Source organism: Eupeodes corollae, chromosome 2 (assembly GCF_945859685.1).
Source record: "Eupeodes corollae chromosome 2, idEupCoro1.1, whole genome shotgun sequence".
Taxonomy (NCBI): Eukaryota; Metazoa; Arthropoda; class Insecta; order Diptera; family Syrphidae; genus Eupeodes; species Eupeodes corollae.
This window is the reverse complement of record NC_079148.1, coordinates 64187658-64206885: the sequence shown is the minus strand read 5'-3', so window position 1 is coordinate 64206885 and position 19228 is coordinate 64187658. Positions and strand designations below refer to the sequence as shown.

The following is a 19228-nucleotide window of genomic DNA, read 5'->3' as shown; positions in this document are numbered from 1 at the left end:
AAGGAGCTAGTTAATCGCCTTATCGCATAGAGTAGTGTCCTTAATCCCTTTAAAGGGTTCAAATGCATATGCTGTCATCCATTGTGTGTGTATATGCAATCAAAAAATACTGGAACTGGTTTGTTTTGAAACGAACTCAAGTCAAATTCACAACCAGGTGGGTGAATATAATGAAATAAAAAACTATATAAAAATTGAAGAAAAAAAACTCTATTTTCAAGTTACATGACAGGATGTCAAAAGGATGTCAGCTAAATTGTTTAACCCCCTCATGTTAATATCTGATTTATATTTTTTGTATTTTTTTTTCGGTTCCACAGAAAGGCACGCGAACAATTTATTATTATTTTTTTTTTTGATTTAACACAAAAGGTCAGTTTTATTTTTTCTTTCAAAAAACGGTTTTGAATAATTTATTCGTCCTTTCACGGACACATATTGTCCAGCGAAACACGTTATACCTCCTTGTTTGATCTGAAGGACATTCTTGTTGATGTTGATAGGTATATTTGTGATGATGATGTGTGGTCAAACATTTTTTCGAGGGGAAACTTATTCTTTGTCGTTCTGTTGCGTTATATTATTATTAATTCTACTTTGACTTTGACTATAGAAGGATGTGGACAAGGGAAGTTCCTTTTTGTATGCTTTTCTTTACAATGTGTGTACCATATCCTCGAATTTGATGGACATCAAGTTAAACAGAAGAGCAAAAGTTATGTTTTTATTTTCGTCGAGACATGCAACAAACAGCAGCAACAAACACATTCCTTAGCTCGTTCGTCTGGTCTGTGATGTATGCAAATTCCTAAATTTTTTAGGGCAAAGTATTTCATCCACAAATTTTTAATACTTCTTTGCTGAGATTTCTAAGGGTGTATCTTTTTGTTTGTTTTGAAAGTCATGATACTTTAAAAATAAATTGATCTTGGATCAAATGAAAATTTAACAAGAACACTTTGTTAAAGTAAAGTTTAAACAGACGAATGTTACCAGTTAGAGTTTAGATCATGTAAATTTAACAAGATTTTCCTGTTAATTTAAAAGGATAGTTTCACTTAAAGGAATTTTATTGTTAAAAAGCAGCAATTTGGATTTTAGAATGATAAGCATTTTTAGAAGACTTGTAGGTTTAGGTTGCACTTTCAAAGTATTTCAATTCAAAACTTGTTTTATCAGCAAATTCATACAACATAACCATGTCATTGATTTCCTGTTTCCTGTTTTTTTTTCAACGTTGTTTTATTTTATTTTTCCCAGAATGTCAAAGGACATTGGTAAGTATTTCATGTTAGGTCCTTTTTATCTTTCTGAAACCAGCATCTCTGTACATGGTATCTCATCGTTGTCCATTAGACTTTTTTGATGTCAGAGGTTTTATATTTTTGTTTTGTGTTGCTTTATTTTATTTTTGTGCATTCGTGTCAAAGAGGTTAAGTGAATGGTCAAAAAAGTCATCAATGACGCTCAACCTGTTCATGTCATATCTACAAATGACATCCCTATATACATATATCATGATATGATGGATGTTCTTTATGGTATAGCAGGAGGTAAGATAGGTAAGGTAGGTTGGTATAAGGTATCCTATATAACATGCCCGAAAGGGGTGATAAACTTTGTTTTTGTACCTTTATGTTGCGGCATCGGCTTTATACTTATATGACTGTGGAAACATCAAAAACATTTTTGCATATACAAAAGTGAACACCGGTAGCCCATCGTCATCATACCATCAGATTCAGAGGAAAAGCGGTGTCATTTGATAGAGAATTTTCAATGAGATTTTTGAAAGTTCTCAACTGACACAAAGTCGAAGAGTAAGGGGATTGGATGCAGTCAGGTTTCGAGGGGGGGAGGGGGGTTGAACTTAAGCTAAGAGAAGGTATAAAGCAACATTTGCAAATAAAAAAATAGGACGAATATATACATATTTGCATAGGTTCTAGAAATGTATCTATAGCAACAAATAAAAACGACTTCAAAGAACACTTACCACTATTTAAAGTGTTCGATTCGGCGTCGGCTACTTCGATTTTTGGTTTTTTACTTGGCGGCTGACCTTCATTGGACGCTGAAGCTATGTGACTATCATCGTCTGGATTCGAGCCGCACTCGTTTTGTTCTTCTTTGATGTGCAAGCTACTTGGTTTTTCACAATCTGTATCGTTGGAGGTGGATTTTTCAATTTGTTCCTCGATGTGGGGACTTTCAGTTCGGTTTGTTGATGAAGTGTCACCTTTAGGTGTTGTATTACCATTTTCTATATTAATACACACAAAAAAAAATTAAAATTTATATAATTTGAAAGATGTATTGTATTTGTTACAACTAACCATCAACAAGCCGTTTAGGTGTACTTGATGCTCCATCGGCTAACAAATCAGCTGGACTAGGGGGCGGTGTATGTATTCGGGTTCCGGATGGCTTACGATTTGTTATCGGAGCTGATATGGATGGTCTACGATTAACTAGACTAAGAGGTCGACCATCGTCGGCGTCTCTATCACTTGCAGGACCTTCAAAAAAAAAAATTAAAGAAACATTTTTACTTAAAAACAGGAGACTTTTGAAAAAAATTATTTAAGTATAGATATTACCTTGTGTGAGACATTGACCATAGTTTTCCTTATTGCATTGTAATACTTTGTGTTGTATAAATCGGACAATATCAGAAAGTGCAAAGGCTTTCTGACACGATCCGCAAGTCAAAATATCCTGTGCAGCTGGGTCCGCATCAGAAGATTCCGAATCTGCTGAAAATTATTCAAAAAATAAGAAACAAAATTAGAATTGTTTTTGTTTTTGTTAATTTTGATTTTATATTTATGTAAAAACATGATATTTTAAAATTATGGTTTGTTAAAGAAATAAGAATTCGATATTTTATTAAATCTTATCAGAGGGTCTGGGAACTCTTATCCGAAAACGTTTTGGATTGGATTAGTAATAAACAATCAAGGTAATATGTATAAAAGCGAATAAGGTCTTTATCCAATTGATATGAATAACTTATCCGAAAGATTTTCGAGCTCGGTTTTACCTATCCGACTCTTAAAAAATGAGAAACAAAATTATAATTGTTTTGCTAATTTTTATTTTATTTCTATGTAGAAATATGATATTTTAAAATTGTGGTTTGTTAGAAAAATAAGGATTCGATGTTTTATTAAATCTTATCCGAGGGTCAGCAAACTCTTATCCGAAAACTTTTTGGATTGGATAAGTAATAAACAATCAAGGAAATATGTATAAAAGTAAAAAAGGTCTTTATCCCAGGGATATAAATAACTTGTCCGAAAGATTTTCAAGCTTGATTTTTTCTCATCCGACTCTTAAAAAATGAGAAACAAGATTAGAACTGTTTTTGCTAATTTTGATTTTATTTCTATGTAAAAATATGATATTTTAAAATTGAGGTTTGTTAAAGAAATAAGGATTCGATGTTTTATTAAATCTTATCCGAGGTTCTGCAAACTCTTATCCGAAAACATTTCGGATTGGATTAGTAATAAATAATCAAGGTAATGTGTATGATAGTGAAAAAGATCTTTATCCAAGGGATATGAATAACTTATCCGAAAGATTTTAAAGCTTGATTTGTCCGAAGAATTTTTTTGGTAAAAAGTGTGAGTTGATCGCTGAATCATATTTTTCTACTTTTGAGCCTTATAGCTTTTTGTGAACTGGCTTATTTAATTTTATGATGGTCTATTGATAGAGTTACGACAAAAATATATTATTTCGTCAGAAATTACGTGATTTATTACCTCATAAAATCTTCTTCGATGGCCTTTATCAAATTAATTTAAGTTTTTCCCAAACTACCATATATCTCATGGATAATTCAACCACCCACTCATAAATATAAAATGATGTCAAAGTAGAGAAAACACTTTTAGTTGTTTCATTGTAATATGCAGAGTTATAGTCTTACCTATACCTACTTACGTATATTCCTATAAAAATCTCAATAGTAAATTTAATTCAACTGTGAATCGATTTTTATGTTCAAACTATATCAATACTTTGTTCTAGAGAAATATACAGAAACATACCAATCTATAAAAATGAATGTATTGGCAAATTAAGAAGATTAAGCATAAACTCATGTTTTGGTGGTTTTCTTGATTAAACGATTTCACATCACTATTGGTTGGTCTATATAGGTTCTCGTACTTTAGGAGTGATAGTCTTTCCCCCCATTTATTATTACGAACACAAAAATAAATTGTTCAATAAATTTTATCTTAATTCCTTTTGGTTTGGCCCCAACCATCATATCATTTATACAATCGTACATAAGTATAAAAACCCTCCACTTCTTGTCCAATATTGTATTCTCTATCTCCTTCTATTTTCAAATCAATACTCTTAGGTTTATTAGTCTGTAGTACTTGGAATTGATTGGGCATTTTAGCCAAATACTCAATACCGCGCCAAACTGTCAGCAACGACACGACGCCGATATCATCGTAAATCGTTTTGAACACAAATAAAAACCAAACACAATACAAAACCGAATATCTACCTCAAAAACGAAATAATAAATAATGTAAATGTGTTTGGCTTAGTCTTAATTTTTGGGGATATAGCGACCGGGGTCATATTATAATTATACTAAGATATTTCAGTACAAAAACCGACATATGGTCGACACTCGCAGAATGAAATAAACCCAAACTCCAACAATTATACTGAACTACGAAAAAATATTTGTATCGCCGAAGCTGATAGAAACCGTTTTATTTACTTAGCAACCAGAGACCATGGAAATATCCTCCGATTTCTCCCTGCCAACCGAGTCTGTCATCATGTCCACCCCATATGCAAATTTTTGCGTCCAGACAAACCTATAATCCGACCAAATCCTCTGGTCGTTAATTTAATGATTTTTCGCCAAAACTTATACCGACAAAAAAAAAACAACACAAGAGAACAAAACTCACAAAACAGTAACGAATAACAATCCGGTAACAAACGCGGGCTACAATGTTACGTATACATGCGAAAGGATATGAATATTGGCGGCCAGCGCGGCGGTAAATGTTTACGCTTCAAAGGAATATTTTGCATGCGTTCCTTGTATTCGAGAGTCCTTCGGATAATAATATTTTGTAAAATTAAACTCGCACTCTTTTATACGTTTCATCAATTTCGCGGGATATTTTCTGTAAACTCCGTTTAATCTCGGGGTTGCAACAATATTATATTCATTCAACCATCCATCCATCAGTCATCACCTCCACTTCAGGTGCGAGCCCTTATGAAAAGGCTTTTAACACAATAATGTGAGGTAGGAAAGGTATAGGTTAGGTTATATCAAGTGGTAAAGTAGCAACAACAGCAGCAACCCTTTTCTTTTGGTCAGTTCCACTTCTACGTTGAAAGTCGAATCGAAAAGAATCGAATCGACCGACAAAGAATTTTTGTTTACGGCCGGCGGCGGCGCGCGGCGGGACGAAGGGTTTTGATATTTTCACTCAATATTGAATATTTTTTTTTAAGTATTTTGTCAAAGGGTCTAAGCGAGCCGCAAAAATGTTTTGCAAATAATAAATACAACAACAAAAACAAAGAACAAAGTTTTCTCGCCTCAGGATGTTGCAGCTATACATTCATATATCCTGAGATTGCCACCACACATCCTAAAAATATGTGTATACGCAAATTGGCAGCCCATGATGATTACTTACACATTACCTAAGGGCTAAAGGTTATCCGAGTACGGGTACGAGTATAGTCGTAGAGTCGAGTCAAATAAATTTTGGCCTAAAAATGAACCTTCGAAGATGACAAAATTTTATGTCACACTAGAGCAGCATATGTGTTTGTTTTGGTCACACACAAGCACCAACAAGAAAAAACACAGACAAAACAAAAATAATCATAAAACTAAACTATCTCTGTGTTTTTCTATGTTTTGTGGTGTGATATCGCCCTCGGCGGCGGTGTTTCCGGTTTATTTATTTATTACTTCATCTTTTTTTTTTTGTTCGTCCTCTGCTCCTTCTACTACTGCTGCTGGTCTTATTATTTTTCTTCGTAAACTTTCTCAATTTGTTTTATACCGATGATGATATCGAGGTATGGGACAAAAAAGTCCATGACTAACTAACACGTAATAAATTTGATTAGTTGGACATGACATACATCCCTTACCTCTCTTGTTTTTTATCATTGCTTTATCGAAGGATATAAAAAACATATCCTTGTCAATTATCCTACAACCATGTCATATTATCGAGGTTTGTAATTTTTTTGTTCCTACTTCTTTTTGTTATCATTGTGGCTAAAGTCAACCCTGTAAATAATTCATACAGCTCTATAACCTAAGGGGATGATAGGACTGCTTCATTAGGGTATTATTATATGTCTGTATGTATGTGGTGGGGGCGATTAAGGGGTCACCATAATATATCGTATATTGATACTGTAGTTAAGTTTCTGATTGATTGGGATGGGATATGTAATTTTTTTGTATTTCTTCGGTTTTTTAGGTCATTCTTCTCTTTTTATTTTTATTGTGTGTTTTTTTTTTTATTTTCGTAATCGAACAATCCATATGTCAGTTTCAATTAAGAAAGTCAATTGAATTACTGATGGTGGTATACAGTCTATTTAATCAGGTGTATAAGCTTGTTGTTTCTTGAAAGCGCCTTCGTAGGCAAAGGTAAATAAAATATATGACAGAGATGTATGGAATTTTTTAACTAGATTTTTAGGGTCGGTTTTTCAACTCAAAATCTAGAGGTTTTTTACTTATATAAAAGGGTTGACATACATACATCTTTGTTTTAAAATGGGTTAAACTCCATTTAGGTCCTGAAATTTTAATTTCAGTCAAAATAAGCCATCAGTTTTTTTTGGAAACTTGATTTTTCAAAAACCTCCATTAAGTTAATCAAGAGCTAGAAAAAGCTGTTCTAATAAACTATAATATAAGAAGGATAATAACGCCTTCTGCAGGATTTAATTAAAATCTAAACAACCATAGTCATCATAAAGCCTCACTCCCAATACTATTCAAAAAACTGCTATCTTCCTTAAAAGAACAACAAAAAAAACTCTAATTGGATTTTTATTTCGTGGGCAGTTCATTCTCACATACGAGTTGGTTTAGGCAGGTATATACACTCTTCTGACACAGGTATTTTTATTTTACTGTAAGCCGAAATATCCATCAGGAACACCCAATGACCAATGGAATTTCGGGATTCTTCCAAAAAAAAGGAAAGGAACCAGTTTTTCGGCTACGAATAGAGCGTGCGTGTGATACGATGTATGATATTCGGGTAAGGGTTGACCATTGGTCAGTAGACTGAGAAGAGTCAACAAAAGGATATACGGTTTCAATACACACAAATATCAGTATAGGAATGTGTTGATGTTAGATATAGAATATATTGATTGGTCGAAGTTAAGTGGAGAAAGACGGAATAAGATATATCGGTTATGAATGATACATACCTACTTTTGTATAGTAGTAGGAAATATAAGAATAGAAAGGATAACAATAAATAGTAGGAGGCGATTGTACATGAATTGACTACCAATGGTGTCTGTTTGTGTATTTGGATCACTGGAAGGTAAAGGCGATTCAATATCGTTAGAATAGTGCAGAAGATATGACATGTCATTACCAGAAGTTTTGTATAAAGTAGATTTTGATGTAGACTTCCCAAAAAGAACGTCTCTATTGAATTTTTCGGAATCATGCTGGAATATGTGAATTCAGAATCATACAGAGAGGACACAAGTCTAGAAATGTGACACAAGAAATTTGTCTGGCAACGTGAGGTTTCGGGCAATCAAAAACATTTCAAAGACATGTGAATTTGATTTCCTTTGGATTTTAAAAGATTGACAGTTGGAAGTTTGTTATTATAGAAGTTATGTTTTAGAAGGTCCTCAAAAATGTATTCGAAAAAGGTTCTTTAAAGATGTCGAAATTCAATTTTGGAATTTCCAAGTTCCCTTAGTTTTCTTTTAGAAGAATTTTTAATTTTGGATTTTTGATTCCAGGAGTTTTAACTTCTATAATGCTTCTTTAAGGAGCGGAATTAAAGTTACATGAACAAAACTTAATAATGGTTCCTCAATGATGTCAAATTTCAAATTTGGAATTTTTAACTTCCATTAGTTTTCTTTTAGAAGAATTTTAAAAGAAGAATTTTTAAAGTTGGATTTTTCTTCTATAAGGCTTCTTTAGGGAGCATTTATGTCACGGAATTAAAGTTACGTATACCGAACTTAATTGTTTTAGAAGGTCTTTGGAAAATTATTCGAAAAAGATTCTTTAAAGATGTCGAATTTCAATTTTGGAATTTCCAAGTTCCATTAGTTTTCTTTTAGAAGAATTTTTAAAGTTGGATTTTTGATTCTAGGAGTTTAAACTTCTATAAGGCTTCTTTAAGGAGCGGAATTAAAGTTACATAAACAAAACTTAATGGTTCCTTAATGATGTCGAATTTCAATTTTGGAATTTCTAAGTTCCATTAGTTTAGAAGAATTTTAAAAGAAGAATTTTTGATTCTAGGAGTTTTAACTTCTATAAGACTTCTTTCGGGAGTATGCATGTCACTCAATTGAAGAGTCACATACCGAACTTAATTGTTTTAGAAGGTCTTAAGAAAATTATTCAAAAATGGTTCCGTAATGATGTCGAATTTCAATTTTGGAATTTCTAGTTCAATTAGTTTAGAAGAATTTGGAAAGAAGAATTTTTAAAGTTGGATTTTTGATTCTAGGAGTTTTAACTTCTATAAGGCTTCTTTAGGGAGCATGTATGTCACAGATTTGAAGAGTTAATTACCGAACTTAATTGTACTAGAAGGTCTTTAGAAAATTATTTGAAAATGGTTCCTTAAGGATGTCGAATTTCAATTTTGGAATTTCTAAGTTCCATTAGTTTTCTTTTAGGAGAATTTTGAAAAAAAGATTTCCAAAGCTGGATTTTTAATTCTGGAAGTTTAATAGGCTCCTTTAAGAAGAATTTATGTCATAGAATTCTATGATTAATTTTTATCGCTCATGATGTCACAGAACTTTACCTCAAGTGTCAAAAATATGTGCACTTGTCAATTATAATCACACAAATAGAAACCATGAAAAATTGCTTCATAGAATATGAATGTACATAATACATAACTTTTGATAGTAATAAATTGCAAAAAATCTTTTTGGGGTTATAATTCGAGCCGATTAAGTCAATTGAAAAAAAAAATGAATTGACACATTGATATCCTGATGATGGCGACTATATTATATACGGACTCTTCAGTTGGAACAAGGGTTAAGCATATAAAGTTCAAAAAGGGTTAGGGTTAACCTTTCATAAAAGGTATGTTATATAGTGAGATGCAGCTGATGACATTAATGCTGTCACATTTTCACACCATTAGTTGTGGATTTTGTTTGATTTTGATTTCTTTTTGTCGTTGTTGTTGTTGTTCGTATATATCGTCTCATTCCTTGTCGATGTGATGATAAGATGTGACATGTCAATTGTTTCCATTTGACAGTTCCCCACTTTTTTTTTATGCTCTTGTGTAACACATAATTGCAAACAATGTCCTTGTGACAAAATCACAATCGAAAATTTAATTCAAACATGTTCATATGTATGTGTGCGGTATGTGATTGAAAGAATATCAATACAAAAATTCTATGCTTGAAGTTATGACCATTATTCTTTTATCCTGATGCCACAAGATCACTCGATGACTCGCTTAAGCTCGCATAAGAAACAACAACGACGACGAAGGCTGCGGCGCGGCGGCGGCGGCGGCGTTGTGCAATTAATGAGAAGCACATCTATTTCGAAACAAAAATTAGCCATCCAGAGTAGGTTTATGAGTGTGTGATAGTGTATGGACTGGATGAAAGTGTATTACGTTTATAGTAATTCAGTGGAGGAGCATAGAAGGAATAAAAACCACTTTTTCCAAGATTTATGAACATTTATAAGGATAAGAAAGACCACCATGCCCAACTCAGGTTCAGGCACTATGCGTAAATGAACGGTTTAACAGCGAGTTTCCTTTCACATTTACATTCACAGTGCGGTTAATGATTATAAACGTAAGGATTGCTTCTTTCAAACAATTTATCTCATGCATATCCTTGAACTCTCCATCACATATTATACCTACTCTGAGGGTGAGTGGGTATGGTGATTTTTCCCATCAAATTTCCATATTAATGGGCATATCGTATGGTTTTTCCAAAACAGGGCAGTAATAAAAATGGGAGTGAAACCAATTGGCAATATACATATAAACACAAATATACTCTATACTCATATCATTATCCAGCAGCAGGATATTTCTGCACATTGCCAACTAATTTTATATCTCGCGACCAAAAGGTCCTGTGACCTAGCAATGAAAATAGAAAAGAAAAAAAAATGAATTGAATAAGAAAAAGTTATTATTTATATCGCTGTTGATGTGTAATTGCTTCCTGTGTGTATAGTATATGCTGTGGTTGAGCCTTTATAGTCCTTATAGTCGTGTATGTTGAAAACATCGTGTTGGTGATATGGTTTTTAGTCACCCACACCCACAGCACACCCACAGAAGCTTTATGTACCTAATACCCGTTCTGTATGTTAGGTTATACTGTTTTTGTTTGATTTTGACTCGAATGGGCTAATAAATTCGTTTAAGGACACACTCTACACAATACACACTCCTGGCGAACAGACTCCTTTTTTTCTATGTATCTCAGGACTCGAGGTTATTGATTCTGAAAGTTGTTGTTTAGCTATGGGAATACCTACACACACGTTCGGAAAAACATCGTGATTTTGGTGAAAATGGGCGTTTCCTGTTTTAGTTGTTTTTTGAATCATCAGCATCTTCACTTTTGGCCTTTTGCGTCAACAAATTTTATTTGATTAATTTTTGAAACTTGTCTGCGTAATATTTGACCAAATGTTTTAGTATATTTGTTGCTATTTATTCATCTTTTTTTTTGTGTTGGTATTTATCCAAAAACAGGCCAGCTTCAGAATATTGATAACGATATAGTGATAAAAGTACAATACACCAAAACAGTGTCAAAACGACAATGACAAATAGGCACGATGGGGTCTATAATATAATGAATATGCATGTGTCCCACATTATAGTGTATATCAAAGGTACCTGGTGTTATATTATACCTATACGAACTCCACTATACACTCTCCCTCTATTATGGCGGATACTTTTTTATTGTCCCCTAGATATTTTAATAATACAATTAAAAGCGACATGTGCCTATCAAAGAGGGCAAACCTACATATGGAACACCGAAATATAATGTGTGTTTAATTTTTTTGGTTTGTTCACAAAAGATGGTATATAGGAATATTGGTGGAGCACCATCGGAGACCGATGTTTTTTTTTATTTTGTTGTTTCTCAAATAATGTCAGAGAATAAAAATACGAAGAAGAAAAAAAAACGTTCTTTAGTGCAAATATTTGTTAACGCGGGCCACAACACCATTGTTTGTATCACTGACTGGAGTATGGCTCAATGTTCTAGAAATGATAGCTAGCCTTAATTTTTCCATTGTTAATACGGCGACGACTACGACGACCAAAAAAATAAAACAAAAATGTAAACAGTGATTGCATTTGTATGTGAGGTGCCCCTTGCCACCTTGTGGTATAGTTTATCAGAGTTTTTTTTTTTTTTTAAGAGGAAGCGCGGTTTGCGACGGAAATTCAAACTATAACGACAATTATACTATTTTATGCGTCTCAGCACACCTTTTATATAGCACCACTTCATCTTCAAGACCGCGCGAGTGCGACCAGCTTTAGTGATATTCGGCGTGTGTTGTCTATAAAACGAAAGGGACTTTCGAGCGAGTTTTCAAAAGAATCTCGTCGAGTTCAATATTGCTTGCGTAGGTGGATATTTATGTGAATACGTGATGGGGGAGTAGGTAGGTATGTAGTGCTTAGCCTGTTATCACTGAAAAATAAACACCTAATGGGGAGAGTACAAAATTGGTAACAAATAGGTATAATTATAAACCTACAAATGTATACGTAAGTACGTTATGTATGTGGGACATGTTCTTTTTCAGAGCTTTGTGAAATTACTAATAAACCGTTGAAAATACTGATAAGAAAGGTGTTTTTCCGCAGCCGTTTGTATTTGAATGGTGGAATACGTGGCGACCATCAACTTTTTACACGGTGTATTGAACATTATTTACCCTGACGAACGAGCAACCTTGGTGAAGTGTAGGAAGATAATATAATATTTACATATGTGTAATTCTATAACTGATAAGTGACCAGGTTGTCGCTACATGCAAATGTGGGTGATGGGTAACGGAAAAAAAAATAATATAATTCCTCAATTTAACCAGCACAAAATTAATTAAAATTATTTGTTCTTTGATTTAGTTGTGAAAACAATATTAACTCAGTATCAAATGTGATTCGGATAAGGGTTAAAAATGCAAAATCAATGTTGTTTGATCCAAAAACAAATTTAATTGGTCTCAGATGGTTATCCGATGCACTCGGATAAAAGAAAAATTAGACTTAACTTTAGTTAAAGGAATTATTTTGATTTCAAACTAAAATAATGCAGAATTTTAGAGTTCTTGTCTAAAATGATTATCCAAGGTAATTGGATAAAAGATAAATCTCATAGAAATATTATGTCATAGAAACTAAAGGTATTAGATAAATTTAATAGACTCGGATAAGCCATTAGAGTAAGAAAATGACCAAGAAACAATTAAAGAACTGAATCAAATAAAAGAAAAATTAAACTTAACTTTAGTTAAGAAAATTATTTTGATTTCGAACTAAAATAACGCAGAAAATTAGAGTCCTTGTCTAAAATGATTATCCAAGATAATTGGATAAAAGATAAATCTCATAGAAATATCATGTCATACAAACTAAAGGTATTAAATTAATTTAATAGGCTCGGATAAGCCGTTGGAGGTGAAGCAAACAAAAGAAAAATTAGTATTTACTTTAGTTAAAAGGAATTATTTTGATTTCGAACTAAAACAGTGCAGAATTTAAGAGTCCTTGTCTATAATGATTATCCAAGGTAATTGGATAAAAGATAAATCTCAGAGAAATATTATATCATAGAAACTTAAGGTATTTGATAATTTAAATAGACTCGGATAAGATGTTAGAGTAAGAAAATCGCCAAGAAACCATAAAAGAAGTAAAACAAATAGCGTAAAAATGAATTACATTGTTACTCTTAATTTGAATTCTTCTCAATTCGGATAAAAGCCAAATGTGGTCTAAAAAAAATATTAATAAAATTAAAAGTTTCAAATTTGCATATGTCAAAAGTATTATCCAGGGTTCATGGATAAAGTGAAATGTTAATTTTATGAAAAAGTTATTAATTGTAAAATCGAACATATTATTTAATTTTCTAATTTAATGATGTATCAAAGTAAAACGTGAACTTAAACCCAAGTAGGTTAGTTCTCAAAATCTTGAACCTGAACCTCTGTTTAGAGATAATTTTATTTATGCGGTTTTTTTTTTTGTTGGTGAAGGAAAAATCACTTGTTCGCTTGCATTTTGTTATCGAATCAAACAAGCATTATTATTTACCCACTTCTTGGACCACTTAAACCTCCATAAAATGTAAAGAAAAGAAAATTCCAATCCGGCAAACACAAAGACCACTTAACAAATACAAAATGATAACAATATTTGCTTGTTTTTTGGTTTCTTTTTTAAACAATCTGAATCAGGTTATTTGATAAATGTCTAAATTAAAAAAAGGAAACAAATAAGCCGTTGTTAAGATTATTTTAAACTTTTCATTTTTTGGGTGCACGAGTTTTTGAAATCAGCCGACATTGATCACATGGATTTTTAAGCTTGAAAATCCACAAAAACGTAAATGACAGTTTCAAAAACAGAATATTCAACCTTTAGACTTTTGTTCAATAAAAAAGGGAGGTTTAAATTTTTAGTTGGTATTAATCCAGTTCCTAAATCCAAGAAAAGTGTATCAAAAATATAACTTCTGTTTTATCCATCAAGAAAATTTTAAACCACTCAATCACAAAACTATTGTTTTTCTTTATTTCTAGAAATTGTTTAAACAATTCACTTACGGCTTAATGACCGAAATCCAGCATCTTCACTCACTGACAGCATCATTGTTGTTTTATTTCTCATTTATTTAAAATTTTATTAGATTAATCCTTTTTGCTATTTTGTTTATAAATTGTTTATCTGACACATCACAAAACACTAATTTTAGTTGATATCGAAAAACTTATTTCTAAAAAAATGTTTATAATTTCTCCGTGAAAATAAAATCGTGTTGATGTTTTTTTTTTTTGTATATTCTTTATTTGTAACCGTTCCGTCGTAATATTTTTTGACTAAGGATCGGATGTGCTGACCCCTCAAAGAATAGTTGTGGACTGAGACCAGACGAGTATGCGACTACAGTAAGAGGATGTTCTCATAGTGACTTGATGATGACGAAAATTCACCGATGCTACATTATACACACACACACTAGGGGTAGTTGAGGACCCTGACCTCTAAGGATATAAAAATAGAAAAGATGAACAGAAGAAGAAAAAAAAACGAATACAAGAATAGATTTGTGTTATGGTCCCTTGTCCGCTTTTTCAATAATACACACGGTATTCGAATTTCGGATTTCGGAATGAGTATAGTAGGTTTTTTATGGATCCTTTTTTTTCGTGTGAGGGGTTGTAGCCGATCTTCACATAGGTGTGCACAGAAACATTCAGGTCTTCTATATTGTGAATGTATTAGTGAGTGAGTGAGTGATTTTCTTTTTCCTTTTTCAGTTCTTTTTTATTAATTACTTTGCTGAGGCGCAATTTAGCATCTTGAAGGAATCTCGTAAAAGGGTAACACATCACTCACTCACTCGACCATATCCGTATAAGGATTACATCAACAAAAAGAAGCAACGTGAATTTCGTTCGTGTACCTATTTGACTGTGTTTTTCACACATCAACTACACACTGTCGTTAGTTACCCTTCGTTTCAATTAATAAAAAAAAATTGGCTACCCTTAGATTTAAGTTTTTTGCAGCTTGATGTGTTTTCTTAAAGATCATTTGCTTCCTTTGTGCGAAAATGTTTTTTTTTTATAAGGAGTTTCTAAGAAGGGGACGAAGAAATCGCTGATGGGAGAAAAAAAATCGTAAGATTCACTGAAAGATCCTTTTTTTAAGGGACGAAGACCAGTAAAGAACATAGAGCCATGTGCGTGATTTGTGTTGGTTTTGGAGCTGCGGCTGTGGCTAATCGATCTGGAGAATGATTTTTCTAAGACTGGATTTTGTCCCTTTTTTATGATTATTATTATTATTGGAACCTTTTTTCACTTTGGATATTTCTGCATGTAGCTACATACGCATAACGTAGGTTAGGTATGAGTATGTAAAGGTATCTTAGAAGGACAACACTTATGATATGCCGATGTCGATGCTGATGTTGATGCTCAGGCTCACCCCTTGGGTATCAGATTTTTTTTGTTGTTGCTATGTCTTCGACTCATTCTTGGTCGTCTTCTTTATAAAAAAAAAGAAGAAGATGATAAAAGATTCTTGTTCCTTTTTCAGAACCTAGGTACATATTAGGGTAGAAGCTGTGTAACGGAATTTTTTATGCAAATATTTTTTATTAATATGAATTTTTTTGTGTGAAGGTATCTCTTCGTTTTGGGTTGTTGATTTTTTTTTTATGGATGAGAAAAAAATTATTTACCGTGGGGTGAGATTTTCCCATGATATCTAAAGATACCAGGGTGCTAAGTTGGGTTGCGTTTTTGGGATGTTAAAAAAAATCTCATACACGGTGTTGCATTTTGCAAGGTAAAGAAACAAAAAACTGTCCCGTTTTTCTTCCTGCTTGTAAGAAAAATAATACAAAAAAACAACAACTAAACAATGCCCGGGGAGGGTATCGCATCAGCTTATTCATATAACAATCCATTGATTTAGATTAATTTCCTTAAAATTTATTATAATTTTTTTTTTCTCATAGGCAATAAGATAGGTAAGACTTTTTTAGTTTTTTTTTTGTTGCCCAACAGACCTCATATGCATTTTCCGCCTCTTTTTTTTTAAATTTAACGGTTTTTGAGGTAACGTTCAAGTGTAAGATATTTGGTTATGCGTACGTAGATATAGAACCATTTTTTTGTTAAAGATTTTTTTTTTGGTTTGAATAAATCAAAAACTAAGTGAAGACTGCGTTAGAGTTTGTTTTTTTATGTCAAAAAAAAAAAACTTCTAAAATGAAATGTAAATCTTGAAGTAATTAATTATATAAAGGGTACATTTTTTATGTAAGAAGTTATGAAAAAGCGCAGAAATTCGGACTGGAGATAGGCATCTTTATGGAAGCCAATAGAATAATGATTTACTGAAGAGTGCCTAAATAAAGTGTGTGGTGGCACAATTTGATTTCATTAAGATTAAAATACCTATGTATGTATTTTTAACCCTTTAATATAGCACATTCTAGAAAATAATCTAACGGTTTTGTCCTTAGAAAAAAAATAAGAATAATAAATTAACGATAATTTAAAGACACATTTCACTTTTTCTTATGAACTTCCTTAGGATTATTACCTTAAAATTAACATAACGCAATTTTAAGTTTTAACAATTGCAAAATGAAGAAATAAAATGTCGTTGAATCCATTTGTTGCTTTTTTCTTAAAAATGTCATGATTCTAAAAGATCTAGATTTTTTTTCAAATGCTAAATAGAACGTCTAACAAACTATCAAGGATTAAGATCTTTGGATTTAATAGGCGTAAGTTTTGTTTATCATTTTTAATAAATGTAAAGCAAAAGTCCTCAAGTAAGGTTTAACTTATCTATTTAAGATTTTGGAAAATGACTTGATAAAGTTCTGGGAATATATTTTCTACTTACTTATCGCTTAGTTCTAAACGAAACTAATGCAAGTAGTTTTCGTCAACATTGACCTTTTATCAATAATTAAAACAAAAGAACAGACCCTTCATGGCTGCCCTGTGGTACTCCAGAACTAACTAATAAATAACTTCAAAGCTTTTATTGCAATGTTATCCATTTGAGATTTTGGAAAATGGCTTGAAAAAGTTCTGGGAATATATTTTCTACGAACTTATCGCTTAGTTCTAAACGAAACCAATGCAAGAAGTTTTCATCAACACGGACCTTTTATCAATAATTAAAACAAAAGAACAGACCCTTCATGGCTGCCCTGTGGTACTCCAGAACTAACTAATATATAACTTCAAAGCTTTTATTGCAATGTTATCTATTTAAGATTTTGGAAAATGACTTGATAAAGTTCTGGGAATATATTTTCTACTCACTTATCGCTTAGTTCTAAACGAACCCAATGCAAGTAGCTTTCATCAACACAGACTTTTTATCAATACTTAAAACAAAAGAACAGACCCTTCATGGCTGCCCTGTGGTATTCCAGAACTAACTTATAAATAACTTTAAAGCTTTTATTGAAATGTTATCCATTTGAGATTTTGGAAAATGACTTGATAAAGTTTTGGGAATATATTTTCTACGCACTTATCGCTTAGTTCTAAACGAAACCAATGCAAGAAGTTTTCATCAACACAGACCTTTTATCAATAATTAAAACAAAAGAACAGACCCTTCATGGCTGCCCTGTGGTACTCCAGAACTAACTAATAAATAACTTCAAAGCTTTTATTACAATGTTATCCATTTGAGATTTTGGAAAATGACTTGATAAAGTTTTGGGAATATATTTTCTACGCACTTATCGCTTAGTTCTAAACGAAACCAATGCAAGAAGTTTTCATCAACACAGACCTTTTATCAATACTTAAAACAAGAGAACAGACCCTTCATGGCTGCCCTGTGGTATTCCAGAACTAACTAATAAATAACTTCAAAGCTTTTTTTGCAATGTTATCTATTTAAGATTTTGGAAAATGACTTGATAAAGTTTTGGGAATATATTTTCTACGCACTTATCGCTTAGTTCTAAACGAAACCAATGCAAGAAGTTTTCATCAACACAGACCTTTTATCAATACTTAAAACAAGAGAACAGACCCTTCATGGCTGCCCTGTGGTACTCCAGAACTAACTAATAAATAACTTCAAAGCTTTTATTACAATGTTATCCATTTGAGATTTTGGAAAATGACTTGATAAAGTTTTGGGAATATATTTTCTACGCACTTATCGCTTAGTTCTAAACGAAACCAATGCAAGAAGTTTTCATCAACACAGACCTTTTATCAATACTTAAAACAAGAGAACAGACCCTTCATGGCTGCCCTGTGGTATTCCAGAACTAACTAATAAATAACTTCAAAGCTTTTTTTGCAATGTTATCTATTTAAGATTTTGGAAAATGACTTGATAAAGTTTTGGGAATATATTTTCTACGCACTTATCGCTTAGTTCTAAACGAAACCAATGCAAGAAGTTTTCATCAACACAGACCTTTTATCAATACTTAAAACAAGAGAACAGACCCTTCATGGCTGCCCTGTGGTACTCCAGAACTAACTAATAAATAACTTCAAAGCTTTTATTACAATGTTATCCATTTGAGATTTTGGAAAATGACTTGATAAAGTTTTGGGAATATATTTTCTACGCACTTATCTCTTATTTCTAAATGGATCTATACGAAATCATCATCAATTTTAAGTCTTGTTAATACAACTTTTTATTTAAATTAATTGTTGGTCTTATTGAGTTTTGCATACGTTCAAGCGGTCTCCCCACATCTATTGGTCTTAACTTTAAAATGGTGGTAACATTTTTAAATTGAAATTGTGTTTTTTAGTTCAAACCAAAAACATCTAATTCTATCCGTGCTAATTCAAGTTCAATGCGAGTATTGCCATAAGAAACGACATGACTACTTAAAGTAATCTTCAACACTGACTTTTTGTCGATAAGAAAAAACTACAGGTCCTTAATAGCTGCCCTGTGGTATTTCAAAATTAACTTAAAACGAAAATAACTTCAAAGCCTTTGTTACAACGCAATCGATGTGAGACTTGGATAAATCATTTGATAAAGTTCGGGGAGTATATTTTCAACTCACTTGTCACTTAGTTCTAAATGAAACCAATGTTTCAAAATGTTCATTAAATGTGTGTCTCCCTGAAACTCCTTTTTATTTAAATTAATTTGTGTTCTAGTTGTGTATGGCATAAGTTCAAGCGGTCTCCTCACAT

General features: G+C 32.3%; 1 protein-coding gene across 2 annotated transcripts in view; it reads right to left on the bottom strand.

Annotated features, from left to right (window-relative positions):
- Window positions 1–19228, bottom strand: part of LOC129946489 (B-cell lymphoma/leukemia 11A) — a 79409-nt gene that overhangs the window by 12564 nt on the left and 47617 nt on the right. The window contains exons 2-4 of one of the 2 annotated variants that reach the window (XM_056056703.1): window positions 2601–2756; window positions 2337–2519; window positions 1997–2263 (exon numbers count right to left, since the gene is read on the bottom strand). In XM_056056703.1, coding sequence (XP_055912678.1) covers window positions 1997–2263; window positions 2337–2519; window positions 2601–2756 — 606 coding nt within the window. The remainder of the gene's footprint in view (window positions 1–1996; window positions 2264–2336; window positions 2520–2600; window positions 2757–19228) is intronic. The other variant, XM_056056704.1, reaches the window with a different exon arrangement.